This window comes from Solanum verrucosum, unplaced genomic scaffold, assembly GCF_900185275.1.
Source record: "Solanum verrucosum unplaced genomic scaffold, falcon-dt-bn FXZP01000047.1, whole genome shotgun sequence".
Taxonomy (NCBI): Eukaryota; Viridiplantae; Streptophyta; class Magnoliopsida; order Solanales; family Solanaceae; genus Solanum; species Solanum verrucosum.
The window spans coordinates 1,297,193-1,315,254 of record NW_026020155.1 but is presented as its reverse complement, the minus strand read 5'-3'; the positions used below and the strand labels follow the sequence as shown (position 1 = coordinate 1,315,254).

General features: G+C 33.6%; 3 protein-coding genes across 3 annotated transcripts; 1 reads left to right on the top strand and 2 right to left on the bottom strand.

Moving 5' to 3' along the window:
* Positions 1 to 2,047: 2,047 nt before the first annotated feature.
* On the top strand, positions 2,048 to 5,677 carry LOC125828287 (probable leucine-rich repeat receptor-like protein kinase At1g35710). Its single transcript, XM_049507598.1, has 4 exons — positions 2,048 to 2,604; positions 3,286 to 3,546; positions 3,905 to 4,777; positions 4,897 to 5,677. Exons 1-4 carry the CDS (start codon positions 2,184 to 2,186, stop codon positions 5,376 to 5,378), a joined length of 2,037 nt encoding a protein of 678 aa, XP_049363555.1. The 5' UTR covers positions 2,048 to 2,183; the 3' UTR covers positions 5,379 to 5,677.
* Positions 5,678 to 6,053: 376 nt separating this feature from the next.
* Positions 6,054 to 7,108, bottom strand: LOC125828294 (uncharacterized). Its single transcript, XM_049507607.1, has 2 exons — positions 7,002 to 7,108; positions 6,054 to 6,791 (listed from the first exon to the last, which is right to left on the bottom strand). The coding sequence occupies exons 1-2, from the start codon at positions 7,056 to 7,058 to the stop codon at positions 6,198 to 6,200; spliced, it is 651 nt and encodes a 216-aa protein (XP_049363564.1). The 5' UTR covers positions 7,059 to 7,108; the 3' UTR covers positions 6,054 to 6,197.
* Positions 7,109 to 14,673: 7,565 nt separating this feature from the next.
* LOC125828295 (uncharacterized) lies at positions 14,674 to 15,610 on the bottom strand. The gene is made up of 2 exons (XM_049507608.1): positions 15,406 to 15,610; positions 14,674 to 15,309 (listed from the first exon to the last, which is right to left on the bottom strand). The coding sequence occupies exons 1-2, from the start codon at positions 15,460 to 15,462 to the stop codon at positions 14,722 to 14,724; spliced, it is 645 nt and encodes a 214-aa protein (XP_049363565.1). The 5' UTR covers positions 15,463 to 15,610; the 3' UTR covers positions 14,674 to 14,721.
* Between the last annotated feature and the right edge of the window lie 2,452 nt (positions 15,611 to 18,062).

Here is an 18,062-nt window from a genome sequence, read left to right as displayed (position 1 = left end):
GTAAGATAAGATATAGATATAGTATAGTTAAATAATTAACAAAGACAAAATAAGAAGGAAAAAAAAAGGTAATACACGATCACGTCAAAATCGTTTTACATAAAATAAAGTGAGATTTTTAAAAATTCATTACATAAGAATTTAAGGATTCAATACAATAAAATTATATTTAAATTAACAACACAATACACTACATTTAATGGTAACATATTAACGTGTTAACAAGATTCTGTTTGACTTGTTAAACTCAAAATTGGAAGAAAAGAGAAAATTAAATTGTCGGTAGCGAAAAAGGTTTTTTTTTGGTTTTTCACCCGGTGTTCGATACTCACACTGAAACTCAACTAAATCTAAATTTGCGTCGGAAAGTTCCTTATTAAGGGTAAAACGTCATTTTTTTTGTTGTTTCCAATCCAGTGTCCATTTCACATGGGGGGGGGGGGGGTAAAGCGCCGGGAAGTGCCACATTGTAAAGCGCTTCCTAACAAAAACAACTTCACACCCAAGGAAACTCAAATTCGAAACCTATTGATTAAGGATGAATGAATACTTATCACTCCACCACAATCCTTGTTGATGGTAATGAAAGAGTTATTATTATTATAAAGATGAAAATCTACACTAATTGAGCTGAAATTAAAGATTCTTAAAAGAACAGCAGATATTATAACACTAAATTAAAAAAAAATTGCCACATGCAAAAACTATAATTTTCTCTACAATAATGTATTGTGCCATATATGGGCAATGGGCAATGGGCAATAACAACTTCAATAGAATATTTCTTATTTTTCCCAAAACAAGTCCCTGCATCTTTTGCTGACTTGGGGAAATCTCCTTCATTCCCTAATTTCAATAATTTGTACTACTATTTTGTCCATTTTTTGATGTTATACTACTATTCTTTTCCTTAAGGAGCACTTTTTATTATTAAATATTTATATTCTTGATTCTTGTTTGATGTTGAGTAACTTACCACTATGAACATTGATATCATATTAAAAAATATTTTCCTCCCAACAAAGTACAGCCACACCCAAAATTATTATACATTCGTTCAGTTTTACTTGTCCATTTTAATTTTACACTACCCTTAAAAATTTAATAAAAATAAATATGAGTATTATATCATAATTGTAATAATTAATTGATATATAATTTTAATTCTTTCTGAGAAAAATATGTAGAGAAATAAATAGTTAATATTATGATTTTTTTCCCTATATATTTTTGTAACCAATGTTAGCAATGGCGACATCTCTATAATTTTGTCTCTTCTTATTGTCTAATCCCATTTCAAAATAGAAAGAGATTTTGCTTTGGCTTGAAGAGTTACTTTCACTTCTCTTAACTGCACGCTTAACCCTCGATTCTTGTTCTATCATGCCAAGAACATAGGACAACACCACAAACACCCCACAAGAACAGTTTCTTCCTTTTTTTTGGTTCATAAAAAATAACGAACACTAAAGCAAACACTTTTCTTTTTCATTTCCTACCAGATCTGTATTCGAGTCCAGTTAATTATTATAGAATTCATTTTGGGCAGCACTCCAATAATTTTCTTTTCAAAACTTGAATTTAAAATCTCTGATTAAAAGTGAAGAAATCTCAATCATTCCATTATAGTTCATCCGTATTGTTAGGATCGAGATTATCAGATGTCACACGTAATCTATCAATGCAAACTTTGAAAGACCTAAGAAGATAAACGAGAAATATACCAAAAGTGATAAAAACATTTAATGTGGTTAGGTCAATCGACCTACGTCCACAAAAGAAATGAACAATCTACCATATAAAAAAGAACACAATATTGAGAACAATAATCTCACAAATTTACTCAGAATAAAAAGAGGTTCACACTTGTGTTTCACGAATTACCCCCTATATAAAACTCTCAAATTTCTATGACTATATTATGAATGCTACTAAGTTTACAGAAATATAAAGACTTTATGATTTTTTTTTACAAAAAAATAAATCAAATTATGATAAGAAACTCGGAACAAATGCCAAACAGCTACTGAGAGACAAACCGAGAGACACATTTAAAGAAACATTAGTACTACTGCTCAAAAGAAAAAAAGAAACCAACTGAGTCAGTATAGTACTTCATCTCTGAAACAAAGCAAGAACCTCACTCTCCCACCATTTCCAGTCAAAGGTGGGTAACAACTAACATGGGTTTTCCTCCATTATTCCTCTGTTTTCTCTTCATACTCTTTTCACTCTCTGTAAGTGGAAATGCTGAGTTACAAGCTCTAATGGACTTAAAAGCCAGTCTTGACCCTGAAAATGCTTTACTCACTTCATGGACTGTTTCTGGTAATCCATGTGATGGTTCTTTTGAAGGCATTGCTTGTAATGAAAAGGGTCAAGTTGCTAACATTTCTCTACAAGGTAAAGGCCTTAAAGGGAAGTTGTCACCTGCCATTGCTGGGCTAACTCACTTGACTGGACTCTACTTGCATTATAATTCATTGTATGGAGAGATACCAAGAGAAATTTCTAATTTGGTTGAGCTCACTGATTTGTATTTGAATGTTAATGATCTCTCTGGTGAGATCCCTCAAGAACTTGGAAACATGTCAAAATTGCAAGGTCAGTGACTAAGAAACTAACTTCTCTGTTTTGTGCATTATGTTTTGCTTGGTTTTTGGGTTATTTTAGATTTTGAAGTTACAAACTTGAAATTTGAAAATGTGAATTTCTGTTACTATGATAAAAAGAAAATATTTTTACATTTTCTTTGTTCTTTCTGAATATTTTGTACAACTGTGTTGAGCTCTAGTTGGAAAAGGTAGGGGCTTCTGCTGTTAATCATTTATGTCTCACTGAAAAAATTGAAGTTACAAACTGGAACTTGTTCTATTTGAGAAATCATAAAGATTGCTTTTTTCCCCCAAATTGTTTTAGAGTTCAATTTCAGTCTAGTAGTTCCATCCCTTGTATTCCTTTCATAGTACTAGTTTCTTGTTCTATGATTTTGTATTTTGGTTATCGTATTATTTTGTTGTAGTTACTGCATAGAATGATTATCTTGAGCCAAGGGTTTATTGGAAGCAAATTCTCTACCTCCAAGGTAAGGGTAAGGTTTGCGTATACTATACCCTTCCCGGAGCCTACTTTGTGGGATTACATTGGGTATGTTGTCGTTGTTGTAGTTCATCCCCGTTGTTCTAAAGGTGGCTTTAAGTTTGTTTTTGGGTGTCTATTTATAACCTCATTTTGATAATGGAGTCTGTCTCACTTTAGTTTATTGTCTTGTTCCTTATTGTACAGTTTTGCAACTATGCTATAACCATTTTACTGGTAGCATACCCACTCAACTAGGGACTCTAACAAAGCTCAATGTCCTGGCTCTGCAATCCAATCAGTTAACTGGTGCGATCCCCGCTAGCTTGGGTGACTTGGGAGTGTTGATGAGGGTGGACTTGAGTTATAATAGTCTTTTCGGTTCAATTCCTTCAAAACTTGCGGATGCTCCCCTACTTGAAGTCTTGGATATCCGAAACAACAAGATTTCTGGCAATGTGCCTCTTGGTAATGAATTTTCTCGCCCTAGATTGTACTCTCTTCGTTGGAATTTTGAGAGTTAACCAATTTTTTTTTTTTTTTTTTATGACATTTCCGTATATGCCTTTTAGATAATTTAGTTGTTAATTATTGTGTTTCATAGTACTTATTATGTAGTTTTCAAATATATAAGTCTTTTTCAAAAAACTTAAAGCTTCTATGTCCGATTCATGGTCAAAGTTTAGACGTTTGAATCTTGAAATTCCAACCGTGCCACATAAGTTGAGACAAAGGGAGTTATGTATATGTAGCCCCATAAGAGTCGTACGTATAGTATCTTGGTAAATTATATCTTATCTGGTCTTTTGTTTTCTGTCTTATGAAGCTTTGAAGAGATTAGTTGAAGGTTTCCAGTATGAGAACAATCCAGGACTATGCGGTGTGGGTTTCCCATCCTTGCGAGTTTGTACATCTTTGGATCGCTCGAATCCTAATAGACCAGAACCCTATGGAGTTGGCTCAAGTGGTTTATCTACTAGAGATATTCCAGAAACAGCTAATCTCAATCTAAATTGCAGCGGAAATGCCTGCACAACGTCGTCTAAAACCTCACAGGCATCTGTTGTTGTAGGGGTTATTGTGGTTACTATTATTGCATCTGCTATAGGAATTCTTTCCTTCACGCACTATAGAAGACGAAAGCAGAAACTTGGAGGTGGACTGGAAATGTGTGATAGCCATCTCAGTATCGACCAGGCCAAGGAAGTTAATAGGAAGAATGGTTCTCCCCTAGTCAGTCTTGAGTACTCAATTGGTTGGGATCCGTTGGCTGAGGGCCGGCGTTATGGTGGAGTTTCCCAAGAGATTCTGCAGAGATACAGATTCAATTTGGAAGAGGTGGAGTCAGCTACACAGTACTTTGCTGATACGAATCTATTGGCTAAGAGCAACTTTTCAACTACATATAGAGGGACTCTAAGAGATGGATCACTTGTTGCTGTTACGAGAATTGCCAAAATTAGCTGCAAGTCAGAAGAAGCTGAGTTTTTAAGAGGACTAAACATTTTGACGTCTCTGAGACATGATAATTTAGTTAGGCTGAGAGGTTTCTGTTGCTCTAAAAGCCGGGGAGAATGTTTTCTCGTTTATGATTTTGTGCCAAGAGGAAACTTGTTGCACTACCTAGATTTGAAGGAGGATGAAGCTCGAGCTCTTGAATGGTCCACGAGGGTATCTATCATTAGTGGCACCGCAAAAGGTCAGTTTTTGAATCAACTCTATCTTGTAAGATCTAAAGTACAGTAATTTGACATTATATTACTTTTTCTGAGCTTACTGTCAACAATTCAATAATGCCTTTTTATCTATCTTGAGCAGGCGTTGAGTATTTGCACGGGTGCAAGGTGAATAAGCCAGCTCTAGTGCATCAGAATATCTGTGCTGAAAACGTGCTCCTTGACCAACGATTCAAACCATTGCTTTCAAATTCAGGCCTGCATAAGCTCCTCACAAATGATACCGTCTTTTCAACACTCAAGGCAAGTGCTGCCATGGGATATTTAGCTCCAGAGTACTCCACTACAGGCCGATTTACTGAGAGGAGTGATATTTATGCCTTTGGAGTGCTCATTTTCCAAATTCTATCTGGCAAGAGAAAATTCGCCAGTTCAATGCGTGCTGCTGCTGAATCGTCCAAATTCCACGACTTGATGGACGTGAATCTCCGTGGAAGGTTCTCTGAGTCTGAAGCAACAAAACTAGCGAAAATCGCTTTGTTATGTACACATGAATGTCCAGAGGAGAGACCAACCACGGAAACAATCGTACGAGAAATTGGTAATTTAGCTAGTGCCTCCTAATGCTAATGATCTTCTTCCATCAACTATTGCCTGTGGCAAATTTTCAATCCTCCTAACTTATTAGCTGGAGATAGATTCGTACTAACCTCTCACGAATATTGGAGCTTCAAATATTTAGTCAGTCTGAGAACTTCTTCGACTGAAGACTGACCATTTTGTGAATGTTTGTATCTCGTATGCCATTTAACCTTAGGATTTCTCATGTTGGAGGATTTTCCTCTGTTTATCTCATGGATTCTAATTAATCTGTTTGTAAAAAGATGAATGTTCTTCCATTTACCTAGGATCATTGCTTCGTTTTCATATTATTAATTCTACATTGTTTGCTGCTTAAACATTTTGAAGAAGCTTGAGGCATATTTTGTCCCAACAGAGAGATGTGCTTGCATTGATCAGTGATTGTGGGAGATGTTCTCCTACTACTTTCGTATTTTACGATTAAAAATCTAAAAATATCCTCATGGACACTGCAAAAGCCATTCTCTTTATCTTTTGTATGATAGGTGGTCGAGGAGTTAACATTTTGTACCAGTTCGAGTATAGGCTACAAGACCCGAAGGCCATGGTCCACGGGGGCTAATGGCCATGGTTTGTCCATCATACTTGGTTTACTTGGAAGTACCATCCGAGCAACTCCCTTTTGTCTGTAGGGGATTTATCTTTGATTAATAAGAATACAGAAAAAGCTGGTCATTTTAGGTTATTCAAAACTTTTCCTCATACATATTTTGTTCTTTGTTAGTTCAATTCTACATCAAGTAACTATTTACAATTCCAATCTACTAAAAGACTACCTTATCTGGTACAATATATCGCGATTTAGGCTTCAACCACTCTCCGTCGAGGAGATTTTACTCTGTATACATGTTCTTCCCCTGTGCATTTATCTACTTTAACAATCCAGTGTCCGCAATCAGTATCCACTTTCATCTTTGCAGCTATTCTGGTCAGCAGCAGCCCTTCTCCTATAGGCAACAATTGTGTCCTCAAAGGGCTTCTCTTCCATGACTCCTTGCAGAAAGCATTGTACCCCAAAACAATGGTACTTTTATCCCTTCTGCTCTTTCGCAACGATCCAAGAATCTCTTCATGATTCTGAATGTTACAATCCACAGCTATGAAGTCAGCATCTTTGTAGTAATTTGGCAGCAGCATCTGTAGAGTCTGAGAGTTCGCGACAACAAACTCAAGGTGACTAGAATTCGTGCCTAGAGCCATTTTGGAGAGATGTAATTCTTCTATGCCCCGGAGGATGCAGATCACTCGTCCTCTGGTTTGTTGAGCTGCAGCCACCAGGGCAAGGGTGGTTGAGTCTGCAACATTGGCACAAGCAACCACCATGATTTGTGCATTGTTTCCTGCTGCAAGCGCGGAAATGAACTCTGCTCCGTTTGGCTCATTAGCTCTCTTGCCCTGAATCAATCAAAATGAACACAATTTTAGCAAATAAATTCAATTGGAAAACAAATCATTTCTAAGGAAACTCTCTAACATAAACGATCAAACCTTTCTATAACAATAATTCTCTATAGCACATTTTGCAATAGAAGTTAAAAAAACATCGTGACACAAACAATACTGTTATAGAGAGGTTTGACTCGATTTCATCATAGTAGTACTTACCATGTTCATTGTTTTGAGAAAGGCTTTGGTGGCATTTTCAGCAGACCAACAACTCATTTTTCTTTATGAATTCTTGAAAGAAGTAGAGAGCTAGAGATGTAATCAACTTATTTATATACAGGACAGACACAACCTAATTAGCGTGTCCATGTGGAATTGATTTGGTAAAAATTCTCAACTTGGCGTTGCCTAAAATAAAATATGAAAAATTATTACAAAATGGGATACCTTTTTATTTATTTATTATTATTCTTGAAATTCTTGAACCAGATATGGTAGATTATAATTTGGGTAAAATAGTGCTACTAGGTCTCAAGATTGAATTAGTATATTATTATTTAATTTGGATGTATATTTTGAGTCACAAGTTGTCGGGCATAAAGTAACGTGAAGGCCATGTTATCAATGACCTAAGGCGACCTTCCTGGAGACTGAAAAAATTGATAAAATAATTGATGACGAGGAGTCCATTAAGCTCTATAATGTGGATAGAGTTGAAACTTAGCGGGTCGTTTGCGAGTGTATTAAAAAAAAATGCATATATTTACTTTGCGTATTATTAGTATGTTGTATGACATACTTTTTTCAGATATATTTTATTTGGTATTACGATATGTATAACTAGCTAATACATGAAAATCCTGCTAATGCATGCATTAGTATTGTTAAGGACATAATTACCTATCAAAACTTTTTCCACATCCTTTCCACCGAATGTATGAAAGATATTTTTGTGAACAAATATTTTTATATACAAAATCAAATACTACATATGAAACAATTTCGACATAACTAATGCCTGCATTATTAATATCAACATTACTAATACATCATATTTAATGCTATTTTTATACCCCTATCAAATGAGCTTTTACTTCACTAAGCAGTATTAGCATGTTTTAAGGTACAAACAGTGTGCTAATTAATATGCTTAAACCAAAACAAGGTTCTCCTTTGTATTAACAGCTGTCTTTTGAGAAGATTCAAGAATCAAGACTATTAGGTTGCTGGGATTGTAATACTACTAGTTTGCTATGTCTTGTATATGTGGTTTCCTTTTTTAGTTTTTTCTGAAAAAACATAAATAAGAGTTTATCATGGAAAATTCAAGTGTTTGGCTTAAAATAAAAAACAAAAAATTAGGAGCCACTTTGGGTTAGCTGATTTAGAATAGCTAATAAACATTTAATGTGTTTTTTTTTTTCTCTCAAAGTGATTTGTTAAATAAGCAATTTATTTTGAGATTTAAAAATAAATAAATAAATAAAAGGGATTAAATGGTAAAATATATGATCAAAACGAAAAGCTTTTATAAGTTGGAAAATGTAAGTTATGAGGTGATCAATTTATGATTTTAGTGATTTTGTTTGTAAGCACTTAGCATTGGGGGTGGGGTGAAGTGCACAAATATTAATTTTTGGAGTCGCCATTTAACTAATGCCTATTGTGCAATTCTTTTTTTTTTAATACAAGTTTTCTCGTTTTTGGAAATAATTCAAACATACACTATTAAGATTTGAGGTTGATAATTCGTGTTTGATATATATGTAAAAATTGCCTTAAATCTTCAGCATGTGAGCCTAAATTTATTTTGCCGAAAAAGTTTTTTATTTTTCAAATTTCAATAATTCAACCCCCAAATGTATTTCAAAGAAGCTCAAATTTAAAACATTCATATATTATAAAGAACAAACTATAACTATTAATTTGTCAAAATAACAACAAATTTAACGAACCCATTTTACGCACAAGTTAAATTTGACTGAAGTTTCAAGCGTGTGAACTTTATTGCCAACAAAATAATAATTTTATTTTTGAATTTTAACATCCAAATCTACAAAAACATAATTTGAACATAAGTTACATTTATCATAAAAAACAATCCTTAATCATCAAATTATCAAATAATTAACAACATATCTAACAAACACATATATGACTTAATTTTTCATTTATTATTGCGCTTAGACATACATAACTGAAACACATGTTAAAAGACTAAAACTTCAGGCGTGTGCATTTGAAATTTCAAAGAACAACTCTAGAATGAAACTACATTAGAGTGATTCTAGGAAAAGATTATTGGAAGTACTCTAGAGAGTAGTAAATATCTCTAACTAGATCCTTTCAGCACCATCTATAAATAGAGATGATTATTTGAGTTCTTAGCAAACAAAAAAGAAGTGAGTCATCCAGACTATATAGTGTGAGAGAGAGCCATAAAAGAATTGCTAGTGTGAGTGAAAGAAAAAGATTAAGCACAAAGAAGTATTAGACCAAAGTTAATTTTTACTTTGGTCCCAATTTGTTATGGCCAGTACCCCACCACTCCTGACAATCTACCAGGCTAGACTAGTATTCGAATCGCTGCTTCAAGTATTGATTGATCTAGTCTGATACCAATTGTTATCATCTGAATATGAGTGTTCAGCCTAAAAGACTAACCTATTAGGTATACAAGAGCTCATTTAATCTACAAATTCACTAGTATTTCTCTTTTTAATAAAAATAATCTTCACACAAATCACAATAATACTCGTTCCGCGCAAAATAACCACATAGGTTTTATTTTTCACAAGAGACAACTTTCACACTTGAATATATGACTTTCTGATCATACAACTACTCTTGCTATTGCGCAAAAGCTACCCTTCAGTAAACCACATAGATAAGCTAGGGGAAATTAATATTAACTTTGTATGAATCTAATTGCGCAAATTCTTTACTTTCAATGCCACATCGTGTCGGATTCTCCAAAAATACACTATTTTTGGTGAATCCGACACGCACCCCTTGACTCTTGAATATGAAATGACAATTTAGCATAAGAATAGCCGGTAGTTCAGAAGCAGAACAAGTCAGAGTTTGTATTGCCTGTGGATAGGGAAGCATAGATGTAGATCCAATCAAGTTGAGAACTTGTTGTCTTAACAGAGAAACAACGTGCATAAATTCTGTGTCCCCTGGTCTTTACAGGCCAGGACCCATTATATATTATCTTCTGATTCTGCACTTGTAGTAAGTAATGCAAAAAACAGAATTTAACTATTTCTTCCCAATAGGCCACAAAAAGACACTTCTTGGAACTTACTCTCTTATTCTAGTTTATATGATATAAAATTTTTTAAAAAAGGAAATGGCAGAAGAGAGATTTGAGTCAATTAGTTTAATATTTTGTAATATGATTATGCAAGCTGTGACCTAAATATTAGGATGTTGTATTGAAAGTGTTAACTTAATGGTGGACATTTGCACCAACTTGCCGTGTCCTTAATGTAGAGAAATCATATTAGTATTCTTTCATTAAGCTAAAGCTAGCTCAAAAATAGTTATAACATGTTCTGATATTATTTGTTTTTGCTTAAGTTCTTCATACTAAAAAAAGGTATCTCTCCACTTTATATATAATTTTTCAATTTGTTGGCAAGGCCAACAATCTCCCCCTTCGAACTAAGTGTTGTTCATCTTGTATTTCTAAGATACTTAGAACAAAACTTTGAAGAACTTGGTAAGACAAAATAAAGTTTAAGAACATTTTCACAACTAGAAAATTAAAACTAGTAGGAAACTAGAATCAGAAACAAATTAGATAAAATATACGAAATATTTTTTCCTTAAAGAAGAATTGTTGTCAATCCGTGTTTAAAGAATCTTACTGATTCCAACAAACTTTGCAGAAACACGAAGTTACCAAAGTTTAATAAACCAGTGAAGAACAGAAGAACACAAATTAATTCACAAATCTAAAATCTGTAACACATACTAGAATCTGGAAAAACAGAAAGAAGATCAAGCCCACTGAATGCACAGTGTCCCCTTAAGAAAATTATTCCCCTCTAGTATCCGAGTTTTGATTTGGAATATGTCTGTTAAATTAGGTCTTAGGCCTAACTCACACCCCAAAAGCTAGCTCAAAGGGAGGAGGATTGCCCAAGCCTTATAAAGAGTCCACCCATCTCATTAACCACCGATGTGGGACTTTTGTCATTCTTTAACACCCCACCTCACGCCCAGTGCTTAGCATCTGGTGCGTGGGCAATTTTGATTTTGGGGGCCCCAACATTGGGTGAGACAAGCCCTGCTCTGATACCATGTTAAATTAGGTCTTAAGCCTAACTCACACCCCAAAAGCTAGTTCAAAGGGAGGAGGATTGCCCAAGCCTTATAAAGAGTCCACCCATCTCATTAACCACCGATGTGGGACTTTTGTCATTCTTTAACAATGTCCTCCCAGGATAGAATGATCTCAATCACCAGTGTATTGATACCCAAAATGCTGGTGTCAGTGAGCCACTCAATGGCAGTAAAGTATACTTAGAATACTAGATTTATTAGTAGAAGAAGAAGTCCAGAAATTGGTTCCCTTTTAAAATGAGAGGAAATCCCTCAATTTATAGAAAACAAAGGGTAGTGTGAAAAGGTTCTTATTGTGCCTTACCGGAAAGGTCACAAACCTTTGGAAAAGTCACAATCTTTCGGAAAGGTCACCACCTTTCATAAAAGTCACAACTTTTCATAAAAGTCGCAACTTTTCATAAAAGTTACAACTCTTCATAAAAGTCAAAACTTTTCATCAAAGTTACAACTCTTCATAAAAGTCGCAACTTTTCATTTTCCATTCACACCTTTTAAAACCCAACACTAAGTTCTATGTGGTCCATCACCACAATCTATGGGGCAGAGGCCGACCCAGAATATGAGTGTGACGGGAGCACCACTATCTTTAGTACACCAATTAAAGAAAAGAATTAATCAAACACCATAAAAAATATGAACGGGTGTAGTTGAGACTCGAACTCCGATCTCACACTCGCGCTCAAGGCCTAAGGGGCATGACGACCAGATTCCCTAATCCAGTAGATATGGTTTTTTCCATAGTTAACGAATGTCCATTCATCTCCTTCTAATAGGATAGGTTTGCCCCTATCGATCTATGGGTCTCTCCTCGAACTAAGTACTTTGTGGAGCATTATATATTATGATCCACTCGTATATTTACAAGATTCATTAAGTGTCATCCACATGATTGACTATTTATGTCCATCAAAGCCCATAACTTCTTCTTGTGCGTGTGTGTCTCTAAGCTATATATCCTTGACATATTAAAGGTAGTAAACCGAGCAATACCCAATTGGCAATTGCTTCTTCATATCATACTCATCTCGTTGAATCATTAGCTTTGATATCCATTATTTGACTAAATCAACCTAAAAATACTCTTAACATGATGTAATACTATTCACCTTGGGCCAAACCCATATTGGTTTCCCAAAATACCTCACATCAATAAAAAATATTCATATAGCTTAGGGAAAATACATAAAAACCCCCCTGAACTTGGCATGAAAACTTACTTTAGTACTTAAACTTTACGGGTAATTATTTATCCCCCTTAACATATTTGAAGTGAATTAATATCACCCTAAAAATATAATACCAGTCTCAAGTTGACAAGTGTATTACACACGCGCCACGTCATTGACACATTAGAACCACATAAGCGCCACATCATAGCCACATTGGAAATTCTCTAAAATTTGATTTTTGATTTTTTAAATTCATTTCTTTCTTTCCATTTCAGAATATTTAAATACTAGTTAATCTTTAGTTCTTAATTAGTTTAAGAAATCTTGAAATCATTAGCAGTGATTTTTTCTCAATACTCAACGTCATTTACTGCCATGTCGATTGTCGGTGTTCTTCATTTTTTTTATTTTTATATACTAATCAAGGTCTAATTCTTAACTAATTCAAGAAAAAACACATTTATTTGTAGTGATTTTTTTTTTTTTAAAAAAAAACTTTCTCTACCCATTGCTTCAATCGCCATTGCCAACCATTAACATTATAGATCGGTTAACAAAACCTCATCTTCTTTTATGCCAAAGTTTTTCTTTTACAAAAAATTCATAACTTTTTAAGAAAGATCAAATCTCCAAAGTAAAGAGTAAAAAAATTATGTGGGTCTTGAATGTGATTCTTTTTGTTTATGTGTTTAACGAGAAAATATACTTTGAATGTAGAGTTTGAAGAAGGAGAAAGAGGATGGGGTGGGGTGGGGATAGGGTGGTGGGGAGTTTGAGGAAGAAAAGACAAGCGGGTAGAGGGGGTAGGTGGGGTTTTGAGAAAGCGGGGTGGGTGGTTTGAAGAAGAAGAAGAATGGGGTGGGTGGATTTCTTTTTTTTTCATTATATATAAAGTGGGACCATTACTTTTTAAAAAAAATAACTTAACGAGCTTTCAAAAAAAATCTTTTCTTTTTTTGCCACGTCATCCGTTAGGATGGTATTAAATTCACGCGAAATAAGATAAGGGGGTAAATAATTACCCGTAAAGTTTAAGTACTAACGTAAGTTTTCGTGCTAAGTTCAGGGTTTTTTTATGTATTTTCCCTATAGCTTATATGTTGTTTCAATTACCCGTGTGGAATAGATACTACCTACTCCCTCCGATCCATTTTAATTAGTTGTCATGTTTACCTTTTGCATACTCGTTAAGAAAACATTTGCTAAAATGCTGAGTTGACTAAACTACCCTAGTTTATCCTTTGATCTCAATTTAACTCTTCCATTCACTATTTTAATCTCTTTCCACATTTTATTAGAGAAATGATAAAAGTGAGAAAAAATTATTTTCTATCTTGATTATATTATTATCAATTATTTTTAGTAACCATAACCAACAAATTTAAGTAGAGACTAGCTATTATGTTGCCACAAGCACACGTGTGTGTAGCGCTGTTATTCATGTGGATGAGATGCAGATCATAAGCATCTTTTCACGATCCTCTTTATAATTAGCTCAAATAAATTCAGTCAACATTATTGATATACTTCATACTTTAGAATTTAGATTATTGATTTGGTATTTGCCCACCAAATTAGACTTGTAACCCCTTTGATTAAGAAAAAAATAAGTAGAACGTGTACGCAGTTGTTGAAAGCTGGCTGATTCAATCTGAAATGACATAATACATAAATATGATCATTTAACTTGATCTCATTTCACATTCATGCCCTCCAGCTATGGGTGTGCGTGCACACGTAGATACTTAAACTTGCATAAAGTTGAATAAGTAGACACATGAGTCACATGTGACATAATACATGTAGGACACAAATTTCCATATAGGATGCCACGTAGGACATGTGTGTCTATTTGTTCAATTTTATATAAGTTTAAGTGTCTACTTGTGCACGTCCAAAGTTGGAGGGCATGAATGTAAAATGAAGCCAAGTTAAAGGACATGTTCCTTTATGTATTATGCCATCTAAAATCCATACACGTATTGAGGGAAAAGACTTACCCAATGTTTACACAAAATCATATAAATTTACCATAATTATGTAATCATATATAAAACATATTCATTAATTTGACGTGAACATTGAGTAATTCGCACGGTTATAATGAAGTACGGTACCTTGTAGAGAATGTTAATTACCATATGCTACATCTCAAATTATGGCAACAGAAATATTGAATGGAGAATTGCATTATGCAAAATGACAGTATATACTAAATTACTAATCAATAGGCTTAATTAATCAATATTGCAGCTATATACAGTTCAAAATCATGGTGGAAAAATCCTTTTTTCCCTAATTAATCAATACTACTAATCAATCTATTAAATAAAGTTTACAAAACAGAGAGCTTATGTCACGTCCCGCCACCAAGCGCCGCACGGAGCCTTAGCAAAACTCGGATTCTGTGACACTTAGGCTTCAACTTGTTTTCCCCTGATTCTAAAAACATGTTCTTCCCCTGTGCATTTATCTACTTTCACAATCCATTTACTTTTCTTCCCTGAAACTCCCAAATTTCCCCCTTTTTTCGCCGTTTTATTGCTAGTCACTAACAATCCTTCTCCTATAGGAAGCAAATGAGCATTGAAGCTCTGGCACCTCCACGAATCCATACAAAGCGCGTTGTATCCCAAAACACTCACATTTTCTCCCATCATTCGCGCTCTTTGAAGGATGCCTTCGCAGTTGTTGAGGTTACAGTCAATGAGTACAAAATCCGCTTCTCTATAGTCACTCATTAGTAATGTGTTGACATCTCCAGTGACAAACTCAACATATCTTGAGTTGTGCCCTAGAGATTCAATTGATTGGATCAGCTTGTCAGGTGATCCAATGATACAGATGACTCGGCCACCTGTCTGGTGGGCTGCAACCACCAGAGCTAACACGGTGGCCGGGTCAGCTGCACCGGCACATGCAACAACCATAAGTTGTGCATTGTTGCCTGCTGCTAGTGCTGAAATGAACTCTGCCATCTCTGGCTCCTTTGCACTTTTTCCCTGAAAAAATTACAAATTTAATATAAGATTAGAAAATGTACAACATTATAAATTGGAAATTGAAGGTAGAAAAGATGTAAGCAAAGTAATACTAACCATTTTAATTGCTCTAAGATAGGCTTTGGTAGCATTTTCAGCTGACCAGCAGGCCATTTTTCTTACTATACTTTTTTTGCCTTGGAAATTTGATTGTGACTCTTGAGTGCCCTGGATAATGGATATGTATTTTTAGCTATATATATAGCATAAAAGATGGGAAGTAGTTATGGGCAAAGAGTTACATAAGGGTCCAATTGTCCAATCAATGTAGCAATGTCCTAATATGAAGGCAAAACTAGATAAAATAGGCATTTTTTTTACTACTCCATCTGTCCAACAATAGTAATTAAAATAGAATTTATTGTTAAGTAAGTTATAGAGTTACGTTTTCTTTTATTAAGAAAAACTAAAACTAAATCATATTTATTGCTATGTTGAAATTTGTTATAAGAGTATTATGTTAAAATTTTTATTTTGATAACTTATGTTATATTTTTAGTTTCATTTGTTTTAGAAATATTGAATCTACATTGCACGTCATTTTTTAATTAGAGTTGATAAATTATATTTTTGTCAAACATTTAATAATTTATGACATTTTATTTATATATTATTCTTTTTATCAAACATGCATTTCACGATGTTCGTAGAAACTTCATACTTTTAGTTGTTACAATCAATTCAATTGAAATATATTAATTTGAAAAAATATAAATCAATTATTTTTTCATAATATTAGTTACAGAAAATATGTTTATTAATTAATATATTTTCAAAAAAGAATATATATCTTAAATATTTAATTTAATGTCATTTATAAAGTTTCTTATTTGTCTAGTATAAATTTTAATTAATTAATTTTTATTTTAAAAATTTATTATAATTTTATGATTGTAATTGTTCATCCAAACAGAATATGTGTAATTACACTGTGACATCCAAACAAGACATGTGTAATTACACTGTAATTACACTGTGGCAACCAAACAGGTCAGTGCAATTACTAGGCTGGTAATTACTAGCCTAGTAATTACACCAATTCCAATTACCAGGTGACTTTCCAAACAGACCCTTAGTATTAAATATAAGTCATCTAAACATGAATAATATTTAATAACAAGGGTAAAATAAACACAACATTGTAAATTATTCATTGATTTTATAAACTGGACAAATATAGTGGACAAGTAAAGATGAACGGAGAAAGTATTAATTAATTAAAGCATTTAACTTTCATAAACACATAAACAATATAACCCTTCTTGGTAGAGGGTTAGGCTAGACCCCTACCTTGTAGATTAATAGAACGTAGCAAAATACATATACGATATAGGAATACGAAGCCTAACCTCGTTGAAAGAGACGAGGGAGTCCGACTGTTATAACTTCTAAGAGATATATGAGATACGAGATATGAGGTCTTTTTAGATTTTACCTTAACCACGATTACCTCCATAAAATTTACAAATTATCAGCAATATATATATCATTATATCAAAGACCAATTCATGAGGCTTTATTTCTTCCTAATCCTAAGGTTAGGGACTATCAAGGGAAGTCTAAATCTTCTCATACCGATAATTAATCGAGTAATTACTATCATTTAGGAGATCTGATAGCATAAAAATTCTTTAATATCATAGAGTATTTAGGAGTAACTCTTATTTTATTTTCCGGTTACACCGTGCGTTGCATTAATATATAAAACGATTGGCATTACCAAAATATTCGATTAATTAGCTAGCTGTAGTGTTGTACATGAGGGAGACAAATGAAAATTAATTATAATGTGTAAGTAGGATTATATTATCGAAGCAATTAATATATTTATATATATCAAATTAGTCTCTCATAGAGACAAAACTGATGAGGTTCATGTTAGACCTGACACCCATCCAACAATCTTGTTGTATTTTTCAAGATTCTAGTTTTTTTTTTTTTAAATAATTATTATATGAATTATTAATCATTAATTAAATATTATATGTATATAATTGGTCTTGTCCGGCCTTGGTCCTTTTAGAGTACGTACGGTTCAATTCAAAATCCTTCAAGAAATAATGCATTTAGTCATGATTTGGTTGTTAGCTTAAATATCTTAGAAATTGGTTGTTGTGGTTGATTTCTCTTAAAAATAATTAATTAGTGGAATTTAATTACTCAAGAAAAATTAAGCAATATGTGTCCCAAGAGCATCTATAAACACTATGTTGGATTGTGTTTCTTCTTTCACGAAGGAAAGTGTTTTTTCATGAAAATAACTCTCTTTTTCCCAGTAATACGGAAAGTAGTCAAAATGAATGAACACGTTCAAGTCAATAAAAACAGATTTATTTTGTCACCATGTTAAATAATTGACATAATAAAGCCAAGGATAAACTGCATGGAGGTTCATGCATTGAACACACTATATAGTATATACAAACGCTGAAAACAAAGCAAGGAATAGTCCAATTAAGTATCAATCTGATATCTAGTGGTCTTATAGTATTATCTCTTTCATTTGTGAGGGACCAATTTGTTACAATTCTTATAATTTTAAGCATATCTTAGCCTTGTGGCGGTGAAGCCACTACTCACCCACGTATAATTAATATGTCCTTGTTCCTAGTTTTATTTTTCTTTTAATAATGGTACGTGCTGTTTGAGTCACCTTGTGCAAACTTCAACTATTCCATCAAGTAATTATCATCTCTCATCAGCATATGTATCGT